We start from the raw sequence: 23,641 nt of genomic DNA, 5'->3' as shown, positions 1-23,641 counted from the left end.
GAATGTCTGCCTTGAAATCTGGGCCCAAGCGGGTATGACTAATCAGGGGGGTATGAGTATAATGAGGGGGGGGATGTCTATCAAAATCCATTAAATATTGGGCTACAAGTAATTCTGCTCCATTTGCATTCCGCGTTCGATCTGCGTCTTGCATTCCAACTTGATGCTTAGTACATCCATTCGAGTACCAACTTTTGACTTCAGATGACTGCCCCACCGTGAAATATCAGCCCCCCCACCAACATCGGAGCCGCAGAGTTGCTTTAACTTCTAGATCCAACGCAATTACAATGTCAGATACTGTGCAGCAACCCAAATCCGCGACGACAGTGTTTCTGGATCAACCGCCCAGTTGCCTGGAATTCTGTCCGGACTTTCCAAACCACTTCGTTGTGGGCACCTATCTTCTGTCCGAGATCAAGAGCGAAAGCGAAATCCAACAAACCAAAACAGGAAGTGTGCAGCTCTGGAAATTAGATCCTGCCACAAATGACCTGCAAGTGAAGTGATCCGCAGGGTTGATTCGTACAGCAACTGATTCTCTCCTCAGATCCCTGGTGCAAAGAGTACCACTTCCATACGCCGTCTTTGATCTTCACTTCCACCCAAGAAATCGCAGCCAATTCGCCATTGCAAGTAGCACAGGATGTGTCGCATTGTTTAATGTGAACTCTGGATTCGCAAGTGATGCTTCAAGTCAACCAAACATCGAACAAATATGGACAAAGCAGGTCCACGATGATCCTTCGATCCCAGCTCTTTTTCTCGCGTGGACTCCGGAGAACTGGTTTTCCAATCCTTCTGCCGATGGATTTGCCGTGACCTTCTCAGATAGTCGGACGTCAGTCTTTGGAACTGTCGAAGATATCACTGAAGAAGGCGGTCTTGACGAATGGGGCTCGTTCGAAGCGAGGCAGATGATTGAGGTTTGGTTCGTTGCACTCGCCGCAATGATCCCGTCTTCTGGAGAAAACGAAGGAAAAGAAGATAAAGTTCCTTTCATGTACACCGGTAATGATTTTGGCTCGCTGCATACACGCAGATTCGTCAGTCACGCCGAGAAAGACGACGACGAGGAGGAAACGCTTGCTCCACTACTTCTCGAGCACGATGATCGGGCCCGCCATCACACCGCAGGTGTCACTGCCATTTTGACACTGCCAGTTCCGCTAGTCGATGATGCTCCCCTTCTTCTGACTGGAAGTTATGATGAGAGTTTGCGAGTGTATCATGCGACGCGACGAGGCGAGGTTCTCGCGGAAGAAGGACTCGGTGGCGGTGTTTGGCGGCTGCAGCTTCTTAATACAACAAAAGTTACTGGGCTGAATGGTATCCAAGAGCAGCACTTCCTGGTTTTAGCAAGTTGCATGCATGGCGGGACAAGGGTTGTTCGGGTGGCCCTGAAACAAGAGGTTCAAAGCTTTGAATGGAGTATCCAGGTGCTAGCAGAGTTTACGGAGCATGAGAGTATGAATTATGCTAGCGATGTGTGGAAGGGGCCAGCTTCGGAGGCGTCGAGTGAGTCGCAAGACCTGTCGGAACTGCTGTGCGTCTCAAGCAGTTTCTATGATCGTCGTGTCTGTGTATGGAGGGCCACAGTATAATATCGAACATACTGGGGGCCACGAGCGCATACCTAAAAGCTACGAATCTCAGGAGAAAAATCAATACCATACTCTAGGCATGAATGTTGTCATGAGCACGCTAGATCAAACACAATGCAACACCGACAGGTATACAAGTACATCTGCACCCGAAGACCAAGACCAAAACAAAATAATAAACCAGTCATATCAATTGGTAACATGATCGCATTGAAAATTAAACGATTGTCTCCAGCTCCCGAGCATATCCTAGTGTGTTTTCAATAACCGTGCCGCTGGCCACCAGGATGTCCTTCTCGGACCTTGTGGCCGCCTCGGGCTCCACAGGGAAGTGTATCCGTCCATCGTGAAGAATCCAACCACGCTGTTGGGCAAACTCGATGACCGCACCCTCAGACTCCAGGAAGAGGAGGTTCTTGGCGTTGGAGATGGGAAGGGAGGGATACGCCTTCTCAGAACAGTCGGCGATTTCGCTGCGGATGGTACCGATAAGAACCTGGGGAGGGGAAAGTCAGTAATTTAATTCCAAAACCGGCCTAGAAGGCACATAGGATAATTGTAGCCACTTACATTCGAGAACAGGCCAAAGTCTTCGGATGGCACACGCTCCGACTTGGTCTCACGCCACACCTTATCGTAGCTTCCTTCCATGAGGTTTCGCTCCAACTCAACAGGGTATTTGATATATGCATCGTCCTCAACTCGGGCATCCTTCAAGCTAGCCTCTTCGACCAGTCCCTCTAGCACGGTATGGAAGTTGGCGCTATCACCCATGCTCAAAAGCAGCAGCAGGTAAAGGCCAGTAATCTTGCTGCGTTGGCTAGTGCTGAAATCAACATTGGAGGAGCCCTGACCCGGTAAGCCGGCGTGTCGCTCGAGATCATAGAAGGGCTGCAGTTGCTGGTAATATCTTGTGAAGGTCTGGGCGTCGGTCTGGCGGATTGAGGCGATGGCTCCGAGCTCGAGCACCTGCCGGGCAAGAGCGACAAGCTGAGGAGGTGTGGAAGGAGTAGGGAACAGGGCGTTCTGGGTGAGGAGGGCGCGCTTTGCTCGGCTGAGCAGGTCGTTGGCGGCGTCCAGCTGTTTGCGCTCCAGGGCGTTGTGGAGCTCTGGGACGATGGACTTGAGGTCCGACATGGTGGCGGGATATGTGGATTGAACTGGACTCAACGAAAGAAAAATGAGAGATCCCGAGGATCAAGAGAGGTCGAACGATTGCAAGAACAACGAGGTCAATGGAAGCTGCTGGATTGATGATGAGATGAGTGTTGGTTGGCCAGGCATGACGGAGCTGCCGTGGGCGGTCAGCGCTGATACACGTGACTTGGTATCCGGCGTCGCCAGTTGGCGCTTCCATTTTGAGTTTATCCAAACTTGAACAGTTCCACAGAAGCAATACATGCTATTCATTCAACCTAGGCTATTTTTCGATACATACATTTGCTTTGAGCTCCATTTCGCACGACACCCCATTCCTATTCCTATTCCTATTAGGTCGCATGCTCGGAAAGAGCCAGCTCAGCCAGCTTTGAGAACAAGGGTGTTCCAAGTCCCGTTACAGGATCCCATCCAGTGGTGGCATTCCAGCTTGCGAAGGGAACAGAAACTCCATGTGTATCGCCATAACAGCCCCGAGAGCCTCCATCTACGATGTCGGTGAACCCAGACACCCCCGTACTATAGAGCCAAGGGTTAAGAAACCCCATACGAGGCTTGCCTTGTGCCAAACGAACCGCATTTAGTTGAGACACAATGCCCGCGAATACGGGCGCGGATGCACTTTTTTGATAATCGAATTAGCTCATATCATGGGTGTGTAGTAGGGCGAGACACTAACCTTGTTCCACTAATTCTCATATACATCCCATGGTCCCGAATCAAGTACCCACTTGCCTGAGCTGAGACATCGGGAATTCCTCTTCCTTGGGGGTTGTATAGTCCATTCCATTGGTCACCCAATTGACCAAAATAACCCTGCACTGCTTCATTTTGATATGCAGGGCGGGGGAATACCTCAGAGAAGCCACCGCCTGAGAAACTTGCCCCTCTCTCTGGTCTATGACTGTATGTCCCACCAACGGAGGTAACAAAGGGGCACGAGGCTGGAAATCCTGGGAGAAATCTTGTTTGATACGATCCATAATTCCTTTGACAAGAACTTCCGACACCGGAATCTCCACTGCTGAATATGACTGACACGCCACGTGCCCCGAGCTGCGAATACAAATCACAGATTGCCGTGGCATATGAAGCCGGAACAGTCTGCTCTGCCTCGCCGTAAGAAGTGGTAAGCACTGCTGGCAACTGTTCATCGGGCAGATTTATAAGATAGTGAAGTTGCTCGAGGTAAGGCTCATTCGAAGACTGGCTGACATTTGGTTGTTCCGCGTCTGGCACCAGTGGTCCTCGGCCTCCGGTGGTATAGAATGTCGCTAAGGTATTGTATGCCAGTGATATCGCATATTGTATATCTAGGCTCGCCTCGGTGCTACCCGAAGGCAAATTCTCGTCGTTCAAGCCGCCATTGATACGGATGACACTGAAATTCGCATCGGACTCCTTCGGCGAGAGCCCATTCATGAAATCGTAGAAGTCAGTATGACGGGCGAACTGTTCAAGAAACCCCGATATGCCTAGCCGGTTTCGGGAATCTGGTTTTGCCGAAGTGTTCTTGACATCATACAAGTCCCGAAGACACTCGGGTCTTACCACGAAGCCACATTCAGCTGTCAAGTCCTCCGGACTGGCAATAATTGGTTCGTCGGGTCCAGGGGCGCTGTGGGGGCTGAGATGTCCGAATCGCGTCGTTGGTTGGATCAGTGCAATGTTAGAATGGACAGTCTCGGGTACCGAGTAGCTGAGCGTTCGGATGAGGGTGTTTTGATACGCGGCATCGTGGTAATAAAAATACTGAGCTTTCAACATACGCTCTGCCTGCACGAGCGGAATCTGAAACTTAATCCAGCTGCCCTCGACAATAATCACGTTAGGAGCCACATTCTCGGACATCAACCACGTAATTACATTGTTCACGGTGTCGGGTTCAGGGCGCAGCAGCTTCCTCGATTCCTCTCGTGTCATGTGCTGGCCATATTTTGGATGTGCTGGGGTTGAGATGTCGATAACCGCTTGCTGAAATTCCACAGTTGGCTGGTTTAGGGCAAGACGGAAGTTGATAGGTGTATAAGGTGAGGGTCTCTCCCGTCGTTTCCACCCTTCGGGTACTTCATTCAGTGACTCCACGACCTGATGGATTTCTCCAATGGCAAGGGACTGATGAACAAGGCATATCGCCACGATCAAAAGCTTGAAGGTAGAGAACCTGGTGTCCTTCATGGCAGCCCTTTCTGGAAAACCAAACTGATGCATATCTTCTAGGAGATACAGTATATTCGAGAAGAAGAAACTGTACAAGGCCGATTTCCTTCTTGTCGGGGTTGGAAATTCATCAAAATGTCACACGGAATAAGATATTGCTCTCATATTCCGTGCGATTAATGAAATTGGTGTGACAGGTCTGCAGTGGAAGACAACATCGAGTTACAGATTATTACGCTGGGTGGAATTCTTTGACATATACCTACCAACTTGGAGGACAGGACTGAACACTTGTCATCTGGTATAGGCCTTGGTCTCTATAGCAAGGTTTGACACCGGTGGGACCCAACCATGCTTTTGGATAAACATATGTGTTGGTGAAGCCACCTCGTATATTCTCAAGTGAATCATAGTATATACAGGTCCCCGAGAGCGGGTCTTTATTACCAAACAAATGATTCAATAAGGCATGAGCCAGGAACAGTTGCTCGTGGGCGCACAAATGCGGGATGGATGCAACTGCATCCAGCCAATCAAGCCATCACATGAGGATATTGGTCTGAATGAAGAAAACTTTTTCTGGACAACTTCCATTTAGTCGATAACTCTAAGTTGCCTCGACGGCACAGGGTCTTGGTGTTTCTTTGTCTTGAGCGCCGGGTATGTTAGCCAAGAAACGAAACAAGCTAAATTACGGGCCAAGCCAGCACTTATTGAAGCCCCCTTTAAGCCATCTGGGTGTCGATCATAGTGGCTTTTGTCTAGCACGATCATTATCTGGAATGGTGGGTACTATGTGCTTAGTACGATACAAGCATGGCAAAGTACTCTCTGGTGATTTCCCCGGTGATTGCTATCTGACCGCGGACCACTGTCAAAGAAAGGTGAAAACTCCATCGAGGGCGTAGACCTCAGTCGTAAAAGTACATGTTCACTTCCTTTGAGAGTTGAACCCTCTGTCTAATTTTAACAACACGGCCCTATAGCATTCCACAGGGCACTTCTTCAAAATCTGAAGGTGGACTTTATCTCCTGCATTTCAGCCACAGGTATAATTTTCAGGGGCTCTTACTCTGGGCCCTTTGTTACCTTTTGTCCACAATAGGTGTCGAGGCAAAAATACCACCGTACAGAGACTGAACTGTGCGTGCGCACTTTTTGGTCTAATGGCACATTTTGACCCATTTTTCTGTCTCGACAATAGGCGATTAAAAGAGCCAGCCTTCCGTCTTAAACTCGCTGTACGAAGAATACCTACTACTGGGGCTTTACAAACTAGCAGCATGATTATGTTACTAGTACTACTCTATTATATACAAGCTTTATGGATACTACTAGTGGTATAGTATTTAAATTGGAGGCTGACCAACACGGAGAAAGCAATTCAGACGCCGGCCCAGGCCTTTCTCTTCTAACAACCTTTAGGTGCTCCGCTCTATTTCTTAGTACATCCCGTACTACCCCTACTACTACTAGTGGTGACCGCGCATGGCTCGCCGACTCGCATTGGTCGGGTATGCACCGCTGGCATTGCCATTTTTCACTAGGTTGGCGTAAACCTCACTTAAGATGATTCCCAGTGTCATGATATACGATAGTATGAAGTACTGAGACCGTTGGAAAATCTTATAGCTCTTAGATACCATCTTCAGAAAAAAAAAACAAGATCTAGAGTCCCATGAATTGAATCATCACACTGTAGTCTTTTCGTAATATTAAAACCCTAAGCTATTACGTAGCCAACCAAACTAAGTTAGCCCCAGAAATGTCAGATATTTTCTATAGCCAGATTTATTGCTTCAATCATCATTTGTAAAATTTAAATTAGTCAGTTTAACGCTACTTGCTAATATTTCCATCGCGGGCTAACGTGCCAAGTTCAACCCATCCACACCAGCTGGCGACGGCGGCTCCACTGAGCTATGGATGCAGAAGCATTCGCCACGGGATCAATCCATTCAAACTTGTCGTATTTAATCCAATCGAAGCGATTCCGATCGAGGGCTCTGTTGAGACGATTTCGTGGGCAGGCTTAACTGTTCGCTTGTAGTGGACGGTACGGGATAACCTTTGCAATACATAGTCCAAGTGAACAAATCAGAAAGATGCGGCAAAACCATCATGTTTAATGGACCACTGTCACCTGTAATTCCCAGCTATATCCAAGAAACTGGTATCATGTGGCCTGAGTTTATATAAGCCTCCTCCATACCCCGGAAACGGAACTGTCTCCACATCAAAACTGCTACTTGGTCAGATTCCTATAGGTTCGACTTGGTGAATCCACCCTCAGTGGCAGGCTAAGTCTCACTCATATGTAGTATGAGAAATGTTGAATTGGCTAAAGAGATGTATTTAGCCCAACAATCCCCATATCGTGAATCGCTAACCTTGGGATACTTACATTAAGATCCAGAAAAACGTTTAGTCTCAATACCATCAATTTGAGATTCTAGGCTAAATCCATTGACGTCACTAAACAACAATCCAATCTTTACTCTCAAACGGTAAATTCACTACATGGACCGATCTAGGTAAGGGTCTGGCATCAACCGAGGGTCCAACACGAACCTGCTATAGTACACCGCACTATACCATGGAAACGGCACCTGTTTCAAGCATCAAGGCCAGTAAATAGAACCACATTGTCGGTAAATAGCCCCTATCTCTTTCCATATACCTTTTTATGATCCAAAAACGCTTGGCAGTCTCTTAACCTCATGATCTAGACACAGTGTGATGTGGTCATTGACTAACAGGTAAATCGGTTCTAGATGGCCGATTTATGATATTTTCTTTAACTCAATGTCTCAATCAAGCTATTTAAGGGCAGAACTTCCTCTGATATTCTCTCCTCAATCCTCAAGATATTCAAACAACATTCTACAATTTATCACAGAGAAACTTCCGTTCTTATCACCATCCAACATGCAGATGAAGACTATTCTTACCGCGCTCGCTATTGCGAGTGTAGCCGCTGCCTCTCCCGTCGAAGACCTTGAAACCAGAGCTCCCACAACATTCTCCTGCAGTGGAAAGGCTTATTGCTGTGTCACCTCACTGAATTTCCCTATCCTCTTTTGGTCAGGACTTGGTCAGGACTGCAAAGCAGCCAGTATGATACCCCGAACAGAGTAAAGAAAGGAAGGTACTAATTGAGCACTTTAGGTTCTGGATATACTTGCGACGGAGTCACATACAAGGGAAAGAAAACCCAGCCACTCTGCTGCACGCATGGTCAGATTGCAGTGAGTTTTACCCATTACTGCTCACACTCTGAAAGAAGAACGAACTGACAAAATGTAGGACCCGAGCGGTAGTGGTGTTGTTTGCCTCAAGTAACCTCAACTTCTTGCGGCCCATACAATCTGGCAGTACGATCTTGACAGTCTTTACAGAGACGCAATCACCACTAGGGAAGGAGTGACCATAATCAGAAACCATTTGGCTCATATGCCATGTCCTTGGCCTGTTAATTAATGTACGGTTTTCATACTGAAATCTTTCTTCACAAAAGTATCCATGAGTTTTCAACTAAAAGTGAAACATTCGACTCTTTAAAAAGTATCTAAGTTTAGAAGGTACACATCTCGGTTCTTGTAATAATTCTGTGACAGAAAGACCAGTTTAAGATCTTGCTACAATAGTATCATCTGCACATCATTTTCAATTTTGCACTGGCCAAAATTAATTTCATTCATATACAAATAATATTAGCACAGACAGCCTGGGGTTAGCTTTGGCCCGGAGTTCTCGATCTTCCTAAGCCGCCGGCCAGACATTCTATTGGTACGTCTTATGAGGGAACGGCTCTTGGCGGGTGGCAATCTAAAATGAGCCAGTTCGGTAGCTTTTCAGACCGTGAAAGATGGCCCAACAACCATAGTGCAGGGAAGCCAAAACCCGAGCGGATACTCATGGACCCAGGCTATACAGGTCATGGTGCGCCACTTCCAGATAGCACCTGGCCCCCGCTGCGGGAACTTTAAATAATAGAGCAAAGGAGACAGCAGGGCTTATCGGGTAGGTTGATTGTAAAATGCAAGCAGGTTACTCGAAACAAGGAAATGATAGCCGCTGGCAAAGCATCAAGATGCAAAGGTGATAATTAGATTTCGCGGTAAAAGGGTGACCAAGAGTCTCTTATAGATATAGAGGTGTCAAAAGCTTTGGGCATTTGATGTGAAGTGTCAAGGGCGTTAATGAAGGTCGAATAAAGCTCCTGTTAACCTTGTAACCTTGAAGGTTTGTGGCTGGGAACTCACATCGGGATAAGCGGAAATGGATGCCGGGGCGTCATAATATCGGCAAATAGGTTTCCCAACAGAGTACAAGAGTTAGTCTTGGCATTTTGCCATCCATCCTTAAAGCATGCGGAGAAGATAAATCATTTGGTCATATGCATGGCCGGAAATAGTAGACATGAGGGTGGCGTTGAAGAAAGAAGCGAGGGAGCGATCGAGCTATACTTGTACCATGGTATGGTCAGTGTGGATGGGCCCGGGGTGACCCCACATACTAATTAGTATCTATTTGAAACTCGAAACCGAACAATTTTACCATAAGTGCAATCTAGAATTTTTGTGATAATTAGTATAAACTAGTCCAAGAATCAATTCGACTCTACCTTACGGTAATTAGCGAGGGCCCAGTATACCCTGAATCTTCTAGCAATCAGGTATGTAACCTAGGTCATCGTCGTGTCATAGTAAAGTAACCTTGTGTAAATTCAAATGGTCGTAATCATAGCGAGCTATCTCGAACATCTAAAAAAAAGAAAAAAAAGAATTTGATTCCAAGTCAGATCCCTGAAAATCCGGACCGCAAAGAAGGAGGGTGAGATTTCTGCCTTGTGGCCTGACAAGAGATCATCAGCTGATCAGGTGATCATCCGAGGCCAATGCGGGATGATCGACGTCACCGCAAAGGCAGCTTGTTGAATTGTTCAGTACTGTTGCTGCTTAAGTTCCCCACTTCTGCGCACTATTATTGAAACCTCTCAAGCCGCTGGACTTCATTCATTCACGGGCGTGCTGTTGGAATTGCGGCCGTTCTCATCGGGGTGCCCAGGTGTTTTGATTCGTTTTGACTCGACCCCGCGTGTGTGTGGAGATTGTGTGCATTGACAGCTCTTGGCTGAAGCACTTCTTATATCGGCGTTGTATTGCGTCTCACTCTTGCCTATCGATCCCTGTTTTATCGTCCCATATTTTAACTATCTCGCTGCCCCTGCAATTCTTCCGGCATATACAGCATTCAGCATTGCGGGGTGGCACGATCCCTCGATCGGACCGACGTCATTCCTATTCCATCCCCCCCCGCGTGATCAACTTGCCAGGTTCCGACGTTTTGCAAGCCACCAGCGCATTATCATACCCTTACCTTTTAACGATATTCCCCCCTTCTTCGTCTAAGATGGCGGAGCCAGAATTGCAGCACGTCCGCCGATTGTCGGCTGACAACCAGATCGTCTCGAAATCCGATATTCCCTTGAAAGAACGCTTCTTCCGCTACTTCCAACATGAAATTACCGGTATGAACCCATGATAAATCCGGGGAAACCTTCTCAATGCAGTGCAATGAATGTGAACCAAAAATACTTATATTATCCGCTCAGCTCTTCAGGATCAGATGGACCGACTCGCCGATACATCGCTTGTCGCTGGTGAGCGTGCCGACGCAACAGATCACTGCCTTGCCGGAATCGTGCGGCTGTCCAACGAAGTCAAGGATGCGGCGAGCTATATACCTACCTACGATCAAAGAGTCTATGCGGAGGTACGTGGAGTCAAGGATATCAATGGTGGTTAAGGAAATTCAGCTAACCTCTTCAAGGCCATTAAAGCTTTGCAGGACAAATTGAATGAGACACGTGCAGCATTTGAACCTCGCTCGAAGTTCAGCTTCAGGAATAAGAAGAATCCTTCTGCCATCTCGCTCTCCGATGCCGCTACTCTAGCTGCCGAGGGCCGTCGCAGCGTCCCAGGCTATCGTTCTCCGGGTGCCTCGTCCGTCGGCTCCTCTTCCAACCAGACTCCGAATTACCCGTCAACACCTCTCAATGAACCAGACAAGCAGCTGCAGGAACGACCAGAGGTTGCACCAACTTCCTTCCCAGGTATATCGCCTACGGAGATCCTGGCGAAATCCCAGCTCGCAGCCTCCGCCCCGTCCTTTGCAGCCAGTGGTATATCCTCTGTATCTGTCGACAACCATTACAAACTTCACATCATGCTCCCATCTTCGGGATCAACATCTACCGTTCCTGCGTCAATCACATCTCTACGGCATTGTGTTGTTGACATGTCTATTCCCACCGCAAACGGGAAGCCTTATGCCAGTCTAACAATAAAAAACATCAAGGAGAGCTTGCTGATCTGCGGCCAAGTGAATGGGCCGGCGCATATCACCGGGGTCGAACACAGTGTGATTGTGGTTTCATGCGGCCAGTTCCGCATGCACAATTGCACCGATGTTGACGTCTACCTCAGCTGCTCGAGCAATCCAATAATCGAAGATTGCTCGAATATTCGTTTCGGCCGCATACCAAAAGCCTATGTGAGCCTAATACCCCACGCTTGTTCTTTAACTACCCACTCTAATACCTTTATTCAGGCCCTGAATCATGACCGCCCCGATCACCAGGACCGTTGGAATGAAATTGAGGATTTCAAATGGATTAAACCTGAGCCCAGTCCGAACTGGAGTCTCTTGGATCCTGCCGATGCTGTCCCGGAGGAAGTCTGGGCCGAGATCGTCCCCGGCGGGCCGGGGTGGTCGCTCGATGATATTCTACATGCCATCAAATTGGTGAAGCCATGAAGGAACGTTGGATCTATTATGCAACCAGCTGGAATATCTATACTCTGTTTCGAAATCCTATTCCGATCGACCTTTCACTTCTTCGGAGCTGTCATTACTCTTAATATTCACCCGTGATGCGCTAAGCAATAGTACTATCTTTATGTTTTGTTTAATTTGAAGGGATGGGGGCCTGGAGAGACCTTCCGAGGTCACTCTTTGAAGGCAGGGTCGCGAAACATTGACTCTCCCCTGCTCTTTCTTTGGAAGCGTTCTTGAAAAACTAACCGATGTTATGATTCAAATCTTGTTTGCTATGTACTAGGAGGTCAAGGAAAATACAAAAGGACTACCTGGTTTACTTATCGAAGAAATCCCCATCTTCCCCATCTCTATCCCTTCCCAACTTAAATCTTCAGGTGGAAAGCGAGAACCTGGGTATCCAAATTGAAGCCAGATTCATCGCTATAACGGAACTTTCCAAAGTTCATATGTCCTGGAGCAAGAAGGTTAGCAAAAATCCCAATTCGACTTTGCGACCCATATCATATTAGGTACTAGCAGTATGCGCTTACCATCTTGGGTGATAAAATCATTATCACTAACACTAAGGAGAATATACTCATCTCCTCCCTCCGCATTGGGGTTAGCAGGAACAACCGCCAAGCTCTCCCATTTCTCATTGAGCAAAAACCGATCCTGCGAACCCCCATTATGCAGCCCAAATTTAGCAAGTTCACTCTCAACATTATAGTCCAGGAAGGAACAATACTGCGCAGGAGTGATATCCGAATCAAGAACCCCTTCAGAAGAAGCGATCGCCCCCTTCACAGAATCATAGTTCTTCTTCCCCTTCACATCCGTCGCATCCCCCTTAACAGAGAAAACGTCTGCATGTCTATACAAAGACCGCGATTCTTCCTGACCACGCCCGTGTCCCGAATCGCGCGCGAGGACTAGGAAATCGCCGCTGGGCAATTGGTGGATTTCCGACTGCGCCGCAACAACAGGCTTGGACTTCGCCGGATCGTCATATTTGGGTAAGATCACGACCCATTCATGAATATACTCTGGCTTGGACGTCGAGATATCATACGCAATCAAGCGGGCAGATCCCCGAGATGATTTACCCGGACCACCCTCCTGATCCAGCGCGCTCTGAATAAGCGTATAGAGCGTCTTTCCGTCGGCAGAAATAGTCAGTCCTTCGAAACCCTGGTTATTAGCACGGCCAGACTGGGTATCTTCCGGATCGGGGATCTCATTGGGGTTATAGAGTGGCGGGGTGTTGGAATTGAAGCTGATAGAGCCGTTGCGGCGAGGCAGGAATGCTTGTGGTGGTTGGATCGCGTGCTCCATGCGTCCGGATGCGCTGAACTTGTACACGTACGGTCCATACTCGTCCGAGACCCAGAATCCGCCGTTCGGATCGAGGGCCAGGCCCTCTGAGTCAACGGAGACGCGCCGGCCACCCTTGCCGGGGCCGCCGAAGCCATTACCCTTGTATGTTGCGACTGGGAGAGGGGGGGAAGCCTGGATATGAGGCGTGGCCGGTGATATCAGCGTCTAAGCCTGTGGTTGGTTCGCCGTCTGGGCCTGTGAGGAGGATTGTATCCTCGTACCTGAGGCGGATGTTGGGGGTTGATGGGTTGGAGGCGGAGGCGTTGGGGGCTAGTTTGAGGGAGATGCCGAATTTCTGGATGCGGTTTTGGAAATTCAATGTACCGTTGGTGTTCCTGTTTTAATTTCCTGTGAGTATTTATCGTTCAATTTAGGTTGCTTGATGTCCTTCAGTCACTGCTTACCAGCCTCGATCCGGGACGGTGTAGAGAGTTCCTGCGTATCCGTCTTTACCTAGCTTGCGCCAGGATGACTGGTCGATTGCGATGGAGCTCCCGATGCCTCCAATTGTGTCGCCATATTTATCGGTGGCGTTTGAAGGAATGAAGCCGTAACCAGCCAGTCCGGTATACTGGTACGTGGTATCACCGCAGGTGGTCTGATTGACGACAGCGGCCGTTGCGCCGGCTGCGAGAAATGGAACCGCTAGAGTCAACTTCATTGCGACTAACAAATTTGAATCGGTATGGATCTGGACGGGTCGCCGTGGCTTTTTTATGTCTGGCGATCTATGTGGTGTCGCCATGCATGGCAGGGGATGCTCATACGCGTATGTTCAAATGTCCGGCGACGCCCAAGTCGCATGAGATCAACGTGCAGTGGGAGATGATCATCATTCGCTGATCGTCATCTATCGCCAAGTGCTTCGGCTATCAATCTTACGGGTGTCAATCGCCATCGCGGCGTTTCAAGTGGGCTGTTCCTGTCAATCCCTACCACTCCGGGCATGTATAGCCTCCGCCTTTTTTGCGCGGGGTTGCGGTAGCCTCGCATTTGATTGGGATGGATCAATGGATGGCCGATCCTGAGGACTTTTGAGAAATTTGAATTTTGCCAAGTTACCTTCCATGATTTTCGAAAGTTTAAAGACTGAAATGCATATTGTATTGTGTTGTCATTTTACCAAGCTACCATTCCCAGCGCCGCCATGTTTTACTAGTAAGAGTTAAGGCTTCCAAGTGGTCGGCAGCGAAGTATACTTCTGCGCATCTAAACCAAGATCTCGATAGACGGTCTCATTTCCTGTATTTCAGGTTTAGTATGTTAGAATTAAACCCTTTGCAAGAATCAAGAGACATCTAAGATGCTTACCCTGCAGCGCTTCCACCCGCAGTTCATTTTCCCGTTCGAGTTGCTCCAACTCATGTCCTGGTTCCTCCTCGTGGGGCTGTTTGGCCCCTTCTTCGGCTGTCGCGGCTTTACCAAGAGTATCCTGCGCCTCGCCAATCATCAAAAACTGCGCATTGGGATACTCGATAAACTCCGGCTCCAGTGGCACCCATCGGAGGTCGCCGAACTTGTCTCGTACGCTGATGTCAAATTAGCATTTTGGACTACCATCGTCCCGCATAGGATGAAACCTTAGACCAGATGTGGTGGAAACTTACGAGACAGGATAGTCCGGCTCTTTGGGTAACTGGGCGAATGGGGGGGGGGCCGGGGAACTTGGGGTTCTTAGACTGCACGATCCAACTGCCCCGTCGGTGGAGACCAAAGGACTCCTGGACCTCGCCCGGCTCGGAAGGGATGGTCAACATATAGGCTAGATGGGTTGCTCGTTTTGTCGAGGTGAGTGCGTACACTCCCTCGGCGTACGGCCGAGCTTCTTCCACGGTCCGCTCACCGCGGGTGGCTGTTTGGTATGTCGAAGAAGCGATGAAGTTCTCCTGTAGATCTTGGATTGTCTGTCCTGCTTTCTCCACGAATCCCATGTCTCGCTCTTTGGGCGATGTGGGGAACTTCTTCTTCGGGAGCATGAGCAAGCGACATCGAGCGTCTTTGTCGAGTGGTCCTTGGCCTTCGTCGAGCTCGGCGCCCAATGGAGTAGGGCGAAGCACGAAGAAACTTCGAGCGACATCATTGACACTATGAGGGTCCTCTACATTGACGCGCGGGCGGAAGAAGAAGTAGATTATCCCCTTTTCAAGAATGTTGGACGACACAGCAGCTTCTCTTTCGTCGGTTTTGTGTACGCCGAGCTCAATACCTTCTTCAGGCTTCGGGTGGGCAGAAGGTAGGGGATGAGATTGCCCCTCCCTCTTCTCTTTCTCTTCTCTCTGCTGCGCATCTGGTATTTCATTCACCTGTGCTCCAATTGTTGTCTCTGGCTTCGGCTCGACTTTCGCTTCGGATTTCGATTTCGGCTTCTTATCGGATTTCGTCTCCTTCCTGGGCTCTGTAGACTTTTCTTGCGGTGCTTTGCGCTTTGATCCTAGAGGGCGAGCTTTCCCGGGTGTTTCGGTAGAGGCTGTGATTGCATCTTTGGCTTTCTGGGCAGCCTGACGTGTAGACGTTCGTGTTGCCATGATGATTCTCAGATTGGACACTGACACCGTCCAATGTCGTATTGATATGACTGAGCAAGATCAGTGTAGACAACTTGAATCTGTCGGTGGTTAATATAGCAAAAGGGAAAAGAGAAACGACTCGGAGTCTCAAATGTAGTACCATAAAGTACTAAATCAGCGGTTGCTGATATAGGTATGACGTCAAGTCTCAATCCAGCGTTCCTACGAACCTTCCAAGCTTGGAAGCACACTAGTAGTAATACCTAGTGGAGAAAGTGGAAATAATGGAAGATATACATTGTCTTCATCGCCGTGGGATTCATTCAGTACCTGCTACAAATATGCATATTTAATATGAATAAACTTCCAATAATTATGCCGCTTGGCTAGAAACAGCATAGCTGAGCTCCTCCCAACCCTCTCGTCGCCATGGAGCGATCATAATGGATCGGAAAGCATCCGGTGCATTTCCTGTTCGGGCATGAGCCTGGCTGAGATCAGAGGCATCAAGATTTCCGTGCGGCGGAACACAACGGAGAGCTCGCTCAACAGACATAGCTGCAGGGTAGGGGTGGTCCGAAGATGCTGAGAGCTCCATCCATCCCGAGGGTTGACCTGGGGACAGCATGATGGCCGCGGTGGCTTCACCGAGGTGTCGCAGTTCCTCTGAGGCTGCGTTACCCCCCAGCGGAGCCCATGATTGAGATCGCAGCGAGAAGTTTGATCAGTCGAGCTCGGTCATGGATTTCGATATCATTCCGAGTGATCATGTTGTGAAGATCTGACTCAACCGCCTCAACTGTATCCCTGTCTCCATCTAGGATTGCGATGGCTCCCAATAGACTGACGGCTCCGACATGCTCTGGGTGGTTCTCGACGCAGTCAAATAACTGCTGACGGGCTACCGAGCGCTCCTCTTCGCCACCCTTGGCCCAGAGAACTTGGGCAAGGAGACATACTACATCTGGGGCACTATCGGCTTCTTGTAGAGCATCGCGGAACATATCGATAGCCTGATCCATTGATTGTAGGAAATAGAAAGAGAGGCCAGCGGTCAGGTGTGCGGATAATCGCATCTTGCTGCATCCCTCTGGATCAAAGTTGCTAGCATCTTCCTCCCCGGAGAGCGTGAGAGCGGTCTCGGCTTTCTCTGTGGCCTGTTCGTAATCACCACAAGCAAGAAGAACACGAGCTAGATCTGCGTTGGCTTGTGCGAATCTAGAGAGTGCAGCTGGAGATTCTGAGGCTTCGAACTCAGTCTCCATGCCAGAGCAGACGGTCTGAAGACTGCCCTCGGCGTCGGCAGTTTCTCCCATTCTCTCTGCCAGGAGGGCGGAGAGGTGGATGAAAGGTAGATCTGAGGGGTCTTGCGCACAGAGCTGGTGGAGGGCGAAGAACGGTTGGATGAGTTGAGATACTTCGTTAGAAGCTGATTCATCGGCGAGGAGGTGATCGAAAAGAGTCAAACTATACTGTCGCTTGGGAAGTACAGCAGAAGAATTTGAGATGTCAAACGCGTGCTCAAAGAGGCCACGCGCTTCCTTTTTGTCGCCGTAGAGGAGGGCAAGTAAGCCCTGTCCAACCCAGGCCTGTGAGTAGTCGGGGTCCGTAGACTGGGCACGGGTAAATGCTTCATTGGCGAGCTGAACAGAATTATGGAGAAGGTAAAGTGCGCCCAGGTTAGTCCAGGCCTGAACACTTCTGTCATTGAGGTGAAGGCTGCGGACGAAAGCATGTTGAGCAACCTTGGGGCTCATCGTTGTTGTTACAACGCCGAGCGAGTTCCAGAACTCGGAGTTTCCGGATTCCAGCTCGATGGCCCTTTTGAAGCATCGCATTGCTGCCTTAAGGAACTTGCGAGGCTTCTTCGTACCAGGCGCGACATGTGTGTTTCGGAATGCTCTGTATTCGGCCCAGCCTAGATTATACCATGCGACTGCCTGTGCATGCGTGTCCTTGATCGAAGTGTGGATCGCCCGCTTGTAAGCCAGGATGGACAAGTGGATGCAGGCATCAGACGAGACAGTATCGTCCAGGCTGGAGTCAAGCCAATCTTTTCCAACTCCGTCCACCTCAAACATGATGTTAAGGGCTTCATCGTCGATTCCGGTAGACAGCAGGGCTTTGCAGTCGACCGCGGAGAGCTTGCCAACCTCTTTGCCGATGTATGAGAATATGGCACAAGCATCACCAACAGCCTTCCACATGTTAAAGATGTCAGATCGAACAGACACAATCGAGCCTGCGACCTGGATCACCCTGCACGCTAGCTCCGCTGCGTCATGAAACAAGCCCGAATCCACACTTTTCCAAGAACTCTCTGCTAGGGTCTGAAGTAGGGCAATTGTCACGCCAATGTCACCCGGTCGAGAAGCGAGGACATCCTCGTAACTTGAAACAGCATCATTGAAGTCACCAAGCTCTCTTTTCACATTTGCCAGCATATAACGTGCGAACCAAACGTGTTCCGTCTCTTCTTCGGAAAGATTAGTTTCTAGCTCTCGCGCATGCTCAAAGGCTTTGGTGGATGCAACATAGCGACCAGAATGGTGATAACTCTCCGCAAGTCCAACCCAGGAATGATAATCCCCCGGAGAAAGTCGCAGTGATGCCTGGAATGAAACAATGCTTCGTGCATATTGTTGTTTGTTGATCTGCACAGTACCGAGGGCTGCATATGGCCAGCTGTAGCCCTTACGTTTCGAGCCAGGTGATGGCTTAGCTTTGCCAGAATCAACGACTCGTTGCGCGACGACCTCCACGAGGTCCCACTCACGTTGATCTGCGAAGCTCCTAGCAAGACGCTCGGCAGCTTCAATCTCGGAAGTCGAAAGCTCGAACGCTTTGTGGAAGCATCGCCGAGCTCTGGTTTTGTCTTTCTTATAATCCGCAAAGTAGAAACCGAGGCTGGTATATGCCGGAGCGTAGTTCATATCGGCGGTGATAGATGCGAGGAAGTAAGAGTAAGCTCCGTTCCGGTCCTTCCGAGCCGCTCGAGATTGATCAAGCTCCCATTTGCAGTAGCCCACGCGGTACAGGAGCACGGCCTTAAATGCCTTGTTTTCGGGTTGTTCCTCATTCAGACTGTCGAGAGCACCGAGGAGGCCCTCTAAACCTGTTTCGAAATCCCCATTCAATGCCATACACCAGAAGAGCTCGCCACGAATTTTGATGTTGGTGGAATCACGCTCCAGAGCACGTTCTAAGAACAAGACGGCATCTGCGTAGTCCTCATCCACCTGGAGGATGAGACCGATACCCAGAAGACACGTTGTTGATGTTGGATTGCGTTGAAGAATCTCTTCAAAGATCGCCTTGGCTTCGGGGTGGTAACGAGGAGATTGATAGTAAATGTAGGAGTTGGCTAGATTGATGTTGAGTGAGTCCTTTGTGTTGATGAAATTGATTCCAGTGTAGCCAGAGACTTCTTGGACATTTTTGATCCCGTCCCCAGCTACCCGAGCGGCCCCCTCATATTCTTCAAGCACGAGGTGCAAATCTGCCATGACCCGGTGTGCGATGATTGATGAACGTGCGCTCTCAAGCCCTTCAACCATCAAGATCAAGCGGTCCTGCGCAGAGAACTCTGTATTGTCTGTAATTTCGGTAACTGCATCATCCTCCGAAGCTTCCTCCTTAGGGAAAGGTGAAAGCTCGCTTGCAAGAAAGCCCTTGAGAACCTTGCCCAATCCATTGTCGGGAAAGAATTCGATAAATTCGCGAATAACACCGACGTCCCATTGAGAGTAGGTTTCGATATCCTGCCATTCTAGGACAATGGTCCATGCGAGTTCAAAGGGGTGCTTGATAATGACCATATCCTGAGCAGCACGGAGGATTTCCCTTCTCTTGGTGTTCTTTTGCTTGTGGTGCAAGACCTTCAACTCATCGTAGGCGCGTTCGAGCAATTTTTCTTCGTACTGGCGTCGAACTTCATCGTCGTTGGTCCAGTTGATGATGCCTCGATACAGGTCCTCCAGTCCCATTCGTTTGAAAGCCTCTCGCTTCACTTCCACCGTCACCTGGTCGAGGCGTGCTCCGAGACGAGTTCTTCGCTCTCCGATCTCGCGATTGATATATTCCTTCTCTTCCGCTTCGGTGATCTCGATTAGGCGTAGATAGGTTTGGGAGGGGTGGGGCATTCGGCCTTCGAGGATGCTATAAATCGGGGAGGTTGGAAGTTGTAGTTGCAGGGCACATTTATACTGGGCCTTGGAGCCTCGACTCCGGGCAATGTTGGTGTATTTATCGATCGTATCCTGACAGCGGTGCATGTCATTGCTGGTTGACATGTGAGTATTTGGTCCGCTGATACGCAAACAAGAGCATCAAAACATACCCATCGGCGAATATCTGGGCTAGACGGAGAGCTGCGTCGTGCCAGGGATCGAGCTTGGAATTTCCTTGTTTTTCATAGAGGGTGACTAGACCCTGCCAAGCTGTGCGATCGCTGTCTTTAATGCGTGTGGCCGCTAGGTAAGCTTGCTCAGCTTCTTCAGTCTTATTCTGCTTGTCATAGGCGAGTCCGAGGAAGATGTTCCTAAGAGTTGCAGGGGGTGAAAGTTAGGTGAGCTTGCTCGTTGTCGCGGGGTGGAAACATAACATACCCATGGTAATTTTTCGGGTCTTGCTGTACGAGACTCCTCGCTTTCTCGACTGCTGTAGCATAGTCCTTTGAGTCGATGGCCGACCGCACGGCCTTCAATGCCGCCTTGCTCGACATCGTTATGAGTTGAGGGTGGAGGAGGGGGAGGAGTTCAAACTGGTGTGGTCGAATGTGGAGCAAACCGCAGGGCGACCTTATCGGTTAGCGCGATACGTCACCGCTTATCGACTGAGCTATCGAGGGATTGGGATCGTGATCATGGGGTCTACCTCCTTCACCTTCACCTTCACCTTCACATCCATTGCTGTCAAACAAATTTGCTTCGATCACGTACCCGGGCCTCAAAGTCCCCAAGGCAGTAAGGCTGCCTGCAAACCTCACTCAGCGAATACACATCCAGCAACACCTTAGGTAAGTAGTGGTTGCCGTCAGCTGCCGATGCAGCTGCCTATTGGGCTGGGGTCATTGCGGTGAACTGGGCTAACTTATAGCTTCTTCAAGGGGAAACGTCATCTTACCTATATATATCTGCGACAGCATTTCACGCATTTGCTTGCGCAGTCCTGCCTCCTCCCTTCACATCCTTGTTGAGCGCGGGGATCGCCGCACACCTCCGAGATGGGTCTGCTGCACCTTCACATTGACGGCAAAGTCTTCCGAGACTCGCGCAATCGAGAGGTTACATTGAGGGGTATAAACGTTGCTGGCGATGCGAAATATCCCAAATCGCCGGATCTTCCCTCTTTTGTTTCGGACAAGTTCTTCGAAGCCGACGATGTCTCGTTTGTTGGACGTCCCTTTTCCCTTGAAGATGCACATGTGCACTTCAAAAGACTTCGTAAATGGGGATATAACACAATTAGGTACATCTTCACTTGGGAAGCTATCGAACATTCGGGTCCCGGGAAGTATGACGATGAGTGGGTTACCTTTACCATCCAAGTTCTCCGCATAGCAAAGCAATATGAATTTTATGTTTTCATGGACCCCCATCAGGATGTGGTGAGTTGATTCCCTGCTCTTCAATTTCTCATCTGTGTATTTCATCGTATACAAAGCTTACCATGCATATCCTAGTGGTCTCGGTTGTCTGGTGGCTCCGGAGCACCAATGTGGACTTTTTATGCTGCGGGTCTGGACCCGAAGGGCTTCAAGAAGACCGAAGCCGCCCTCGTCCAGAATACTTACGATATCCCTGCTGAATTTCCGAAGATGATTTGGAGCACAAATTACACTCGATCGGTCTGCCAAACGATGTTCACTCTCTTCTGGGCAGGTCGCGACTTTGCTCCGAAAGCCATCATCGACGGGGTCAATATTCAGGACTATCTGCAAAATCACTTTATAGCAGCCTGTAGATACCTCGCTCAGAAGATACACGATGCAGGCGATCTTGAGAACGACGTGGTCATCGGCTGGGAAAGTATGAACGAGCCTAACCGCGGCCTGGTTGGCGTGCAGGACATCTCCATCATTCCGCCGGAGCAACAATTACAACTTGGAACATCACCCACAGCATTCCAGGCAATGCTAACGGCTGCTGGGCGAGCATGTGAAGAAACGACATGGGGCTTTGGTAACTTCGGTCCCTATCAGACTGGCCGGGAGCTCGTGGACCCAGAAGGCGAATCTGCCTGGCTACTACCTGAAGATTCCGCTATTGAGCAAAAATACGGATGGAATCGCGATTCAGGATGGAAGCTAGGAGAGTGTCTCTGGGCTCAGCATGGTGTATGGGACACAACTAGTGATACGCTCCTCCAGAAGGATTATTTCTCAAAGGTTCCTAAAACAGGGGAGAAGCTAGACTACGAGGTCTTCACTAATACCTACTTCCTCAACCACTACCGAGCCTATAGAGATGCAATCCGTGCGGTCTGGCCACAGTCAATTATGCTTTGCCAGCCGCCAGTGATGGAGGTGCCGCCTGACCTGAAGGGGACGGTGGATGATGACCCTAATATGGTGCATGCGGTCCATTTTTATGATGGACTTACTTTGATGACGAAACACTGGTGAGCCATGTCTTTCAATCCTTGCTATGCATCATCATATATGCTAACGGCTTTAGGAATCGTCTTTATAATGTCGATGTGATTGGTGTTCTTCGGGGCAAGTATTGGACGCCTGCATTTGCTGTCAAGATTGGAGAGACTGCAATTCGAAACTGCCTGCGAGATCAGCTCAAGTTCCTCCGTGAGGAGAGTTTGAACTACATGGGCAACCATCCACTGCTCTTTACAGAAATTGGAATCCCCTACGACATGGATGACAAGAGCGCCTACAAGACAGGCGACTACAGTAGCCAAACCAGTGCTATGGATGCTAATCACTATGCGCTGGAGGGAAGCATGGGCAATGGGTTCACCTTGTGGGTCTATGCAACCGAGGTAAGAGCCTGTTTCCCAATTGGAATACGCGTGCTTGAATAGTCTCTAATAATTTGTAGAACAATCATCAATGGGGTGATTTCTGGAACGGCGAGGACCTATCCATCTGGTCGAATGACGATCTTGAGCTCCCCGGCGGCGGCGATACCCGCTCGCTTGATCCCACCTCTCCCGCCTACTCTGAAAGCCATAGTAATGGGGACCAGCCGCAAATTGACACCCGCAATCTCAAGCGAGCGTTGACATCTCCTTCTATCTCCAGTAGTCTTTCTCGAGCTCCTAAAGGCTACCGTGCGGCGGAGGCCTACCTCCGACCCTCTCCAATCTACGTGAGTGGACAGTTGGAGAGCCATCTCTTTGATCTCCAAAGCTGCACCTTCACGATGTCCTTGACGGCACAAGCGGCAACTATTTCGGAAGCGCCTACAGAGATCTTCCTCCCGGAGTTCCATTTCCCAGAGGACCAGACGGCGATTAGCGTGAGCGGCGGGAAATGGGAACTTGATGTGGAGGAATCCACCAGGATCCAACGGCTACTATGGTGGCATGCGGAAGGGGAGCAAGAGATTAAGATTGAGGGAGTCAAACGCAAGGTCGGCGAATATTCTAATTCGGTCGAGGAGGTGAGCTACCTGGAGCAGTGTCAGCGGGGACAATGTGTTCTGATGTGACATTCCTATTTATTTCCCCTATTTTGCTTAGCGTTCGGGGGTTCTCTTGCAATGATAGTGCTAGTAGTACTAGTTCATATGGGATGTGTGTTTCCACCCTGATATGTTAATATGTAGGTGTATAGGGTACTGTCCCGGGTGAGGCTTATGCAGTACTAGAAAGATAAGATAAACAACCGGTGACGACGGAGGGGCAAAGTTAGAATGACGACGTACTAAACGAGAAAAAAAAGAAAACATAATCTTTCCAATTGAGAATCCGACGACTTCTGTTGGAAGATTAGCAAAGAAGAGAAGCTGTCGAGGAGAGCGGTGTGGTGTGTGGTGTGTGTGTGCCTGTGCC

The 23,641-nt window shown here is 49.3% G+C and overlaps 11 protein-coding genes across 11 annotated transcripts; 5 read left to right on the top strand and 6 right to left on the bottom strand.

Annotated features, from left to right (window-relative positions):
- Positions 1 to 290: 290 nt before the first annotated feature.
- N7481_012229 (uncharacterized protein) lies at positions 291 to 1,604 on the top strand (the record flags this gene model as incomplete). The annotated part of the gene is made up of 2 exons (XM_057271448.1): positions 291 to 505; positions 551 to 1,604. The coding sequence occupies 2 exons, from the start codon at positions 291 to 293 to the stop codon at positions 1,602 to 1,604; spliced, it is 1,269 nt and encodes a 422-aa protein (XP_057115636.1).
- Positions 1,605 to 1,821: 217 nt separating this feature from the next.
- rpnL (proteasome regulatory particle lid subunit rpnL) lies at positions 1,822 to 2,741 on the bottom strand (the record flags this gene model as incomplete). Its single annotated transcript, XM_057271447.1, has 2 exons — positions 1,822 to 2,100; positions 2,175 to 2,741. 2 exons carry the CDS (start codon positions 2,739 to 2,741, stop codon positions 1,822 to 1,824), a joined length of 846 nt encoding a protein of 281 aa, XP_057115635.1.
- A 43-nt stretch (positions 2,742 to 2,784) lies between these two features.
- Positions 2,785 to 2,982, top strand: N7481_012227 (uncharacterized protein; the record flags this gene model as incomplete). Its single annotated transcript, XM_057271446.1, has 1 exon — positions 2,785 to 2,982. The coding sequence occupies one exon, from the start codon at positions 2,785 to 2,787 to the stop codon at positions 2,980 to 2,982; it is 198 nt and encodes a 65-aa protein (XP_057115634.1).
- A 112-nt stretch (positions 2,983 to 3,094) lies between these two features.
- On the bottom strand, positions 3,095 to 4,940 carry N7481_012226 (S53 family peptidase; the record flags this gene model as incomplete). The annotated part of the gene is made up of 2 exons (XM_057271445.1): positions 3,095 to 3,383; positions 3,442 to 4,940. 2 exons carry the CDS (start codon positions 4,938 to 4,940, stop codon positions 3,095 to 3,097), a joined length of 1,788 nt encoding a protein of 595 aa, XP_057115633.1.
- Positions 4,941 to 7,850: 2,910 nt separating this feature from the next.
- N7481_012225 (uncharacterized protein) lies at positions 7,851 to 8,060 on the top strand (the record flags this gene model as incomplete). The annotated part of the gene is made up of 1 exon (XM_057271444.1): positions 7,851 to 8,060. The coding sequence occupies one exon, from the start codon at positions 7,851 to 7,853 to the stop codon at positions 8,058 to 8,060; it is 210 nt and encodes a 69-aa protein (XP_057115632.1).
- A 2,277-nt stretch (positions 8,061 to 10,337) lies between these two features.
- On the top strand, positions 10,338 to 11,744 carry N7481_012224 (putative tubulin-specific chaperone c; the record flags this gene model as incomplete). Its single annotated transcript, XM_057271443.1, has 4 exons — positions 10,338 to 10,455; positions 10,540 to 10,700; positions 10,758 to 11,480; positions 11,538 to 11,744. 4 exons carry the CDS (start codon positions 10,338 to 10,340, stop codon positions 11,742 to 11,744), a joined length of 1,209 nt encoding a protein of 402 aa, XP_057115631.1.
- A 386-nt stretch (positions 11,745 to 12,130) lies between these two features.
- N7481_012223 (esterase-like/phytase family protein) lies at positions 12,131 to 13,785 on the bottom strand (the record flags this gene model as incomplete). The annotated part of the gene is made up of 4 exons (XM_057271442.1): positions 12,131 to 12,219; positions 12,299 to 13,237; positions 13,296 to 13,459; positions 13,529 to 13,785. 4 exons carry the CDS (start codon positions 13,783 to 13,785, stop codon positions 12,131 to 12,133), a joined length of 1,449 nt encoding a protein of 482 aa, XP_057115630.1.
- A 504-nt stretch (positions 13,786 to 14,289) lies between these two features.
- On the bottom strand, positions 14,290 to 15,649 carry N7481_012222 (uncharacterized protein; the record flags this gene model as incomplete). The annotated part of the gene is made up of 3 exons (XM_057271441.1): positions 14,290 to 14,366; positions 14,436 to 14,640; positions 14,732 to 15,649. 3 exons carry the CDS (start codon positions 15,647 to 15,649, stop codon positions 14,290 to 14,292), a joined length of 1,200 nt encoding a protein of 399 aa, XP_057115629.1.
- Positions 15,650 to 16,004: 355 nt separating this feature from the next.
- N7481_012221 (Tetratricopeptide-like helical) lies at positions 16,005 to 16,259 on the bottom strand (the record flags this gene model as incomplete). Its single annotated transcript, XM_057271440.1, has 1 exon — positions 16,005 to 16,259. One exon carries the CDS (start codon positions 16,257 to 16,259, stop codon positions 16,005 to 16,007), a length of 255 nt encoding a protein of 84 aa, XP_057115628.1.
- A 49-nt stretch (positions 16,260 to 16,308) lies between these two features.
- On the bottom strand, positions 16,309 to 20,354 carry N7481_012220 (SKI complex subunit tetratricopeptide repeat protein SKI3; the record flags this gene model as incomplete). The annotated part of the gene is made up of 3 exons (XM_057271439.1): positions 16,309 to 19,912; positions 19,971 to 20,171; positions 20,239 to 20,354. 3 exons carry the CDS (start codon positions 20,352 to 20,354, stop codon positions 16,309 to 16,311), a joined length of 3,921 nt encoding a protein of 1,306 aa, XP_057115627.1.
- Positions 20,355 to 20,855: 501 nt separating this feature from the next.
- N7481_012219 (sterylglucosidase 1) lies at positions 20,856 to 23,298 on the top strand (the record flags this gene model as incomplete). Its single annotated transcript, XM_057271438.1, has 4 exons — positions 20,856 to 21,239; positions 21,315 to 22,252; positions 22,309 to 22,627; positions 22,687 to 23,298. The coding sequence occupies 4 exons, from the start codon at positions 20,856 to 20,858 to the stop codon at positions 23,296 to 23,298; spliced, it is 2,253 nt and encodes a 750-aa protein (XP_057115626.1).
- Positions 23,299 to 23,641: the final 343 nt, after the last annotated feature.

This window comes from Penicillium waksmanii (genome assembly GCF_028829765.1).
Source record: "Penicillium waksmanii strain IBT 27052 chromosome Unknown utg000010l:1.0-3698451.0:1.0-3701458.0, whole genome shotgun sequence".
Classification (NCBI taxonomy): Eukaryota; Fungi; Ascomycota; class Eurotiomycetes; order Eurotiales; family Aspergillaceae; genus Penicillium; species Penicillium waksmanii.
The sequence above is the reverse complement of the archived record's forward strand: the minus strand, read 5'-3'. Positions and strand labels throughout refer to the sequence as shown.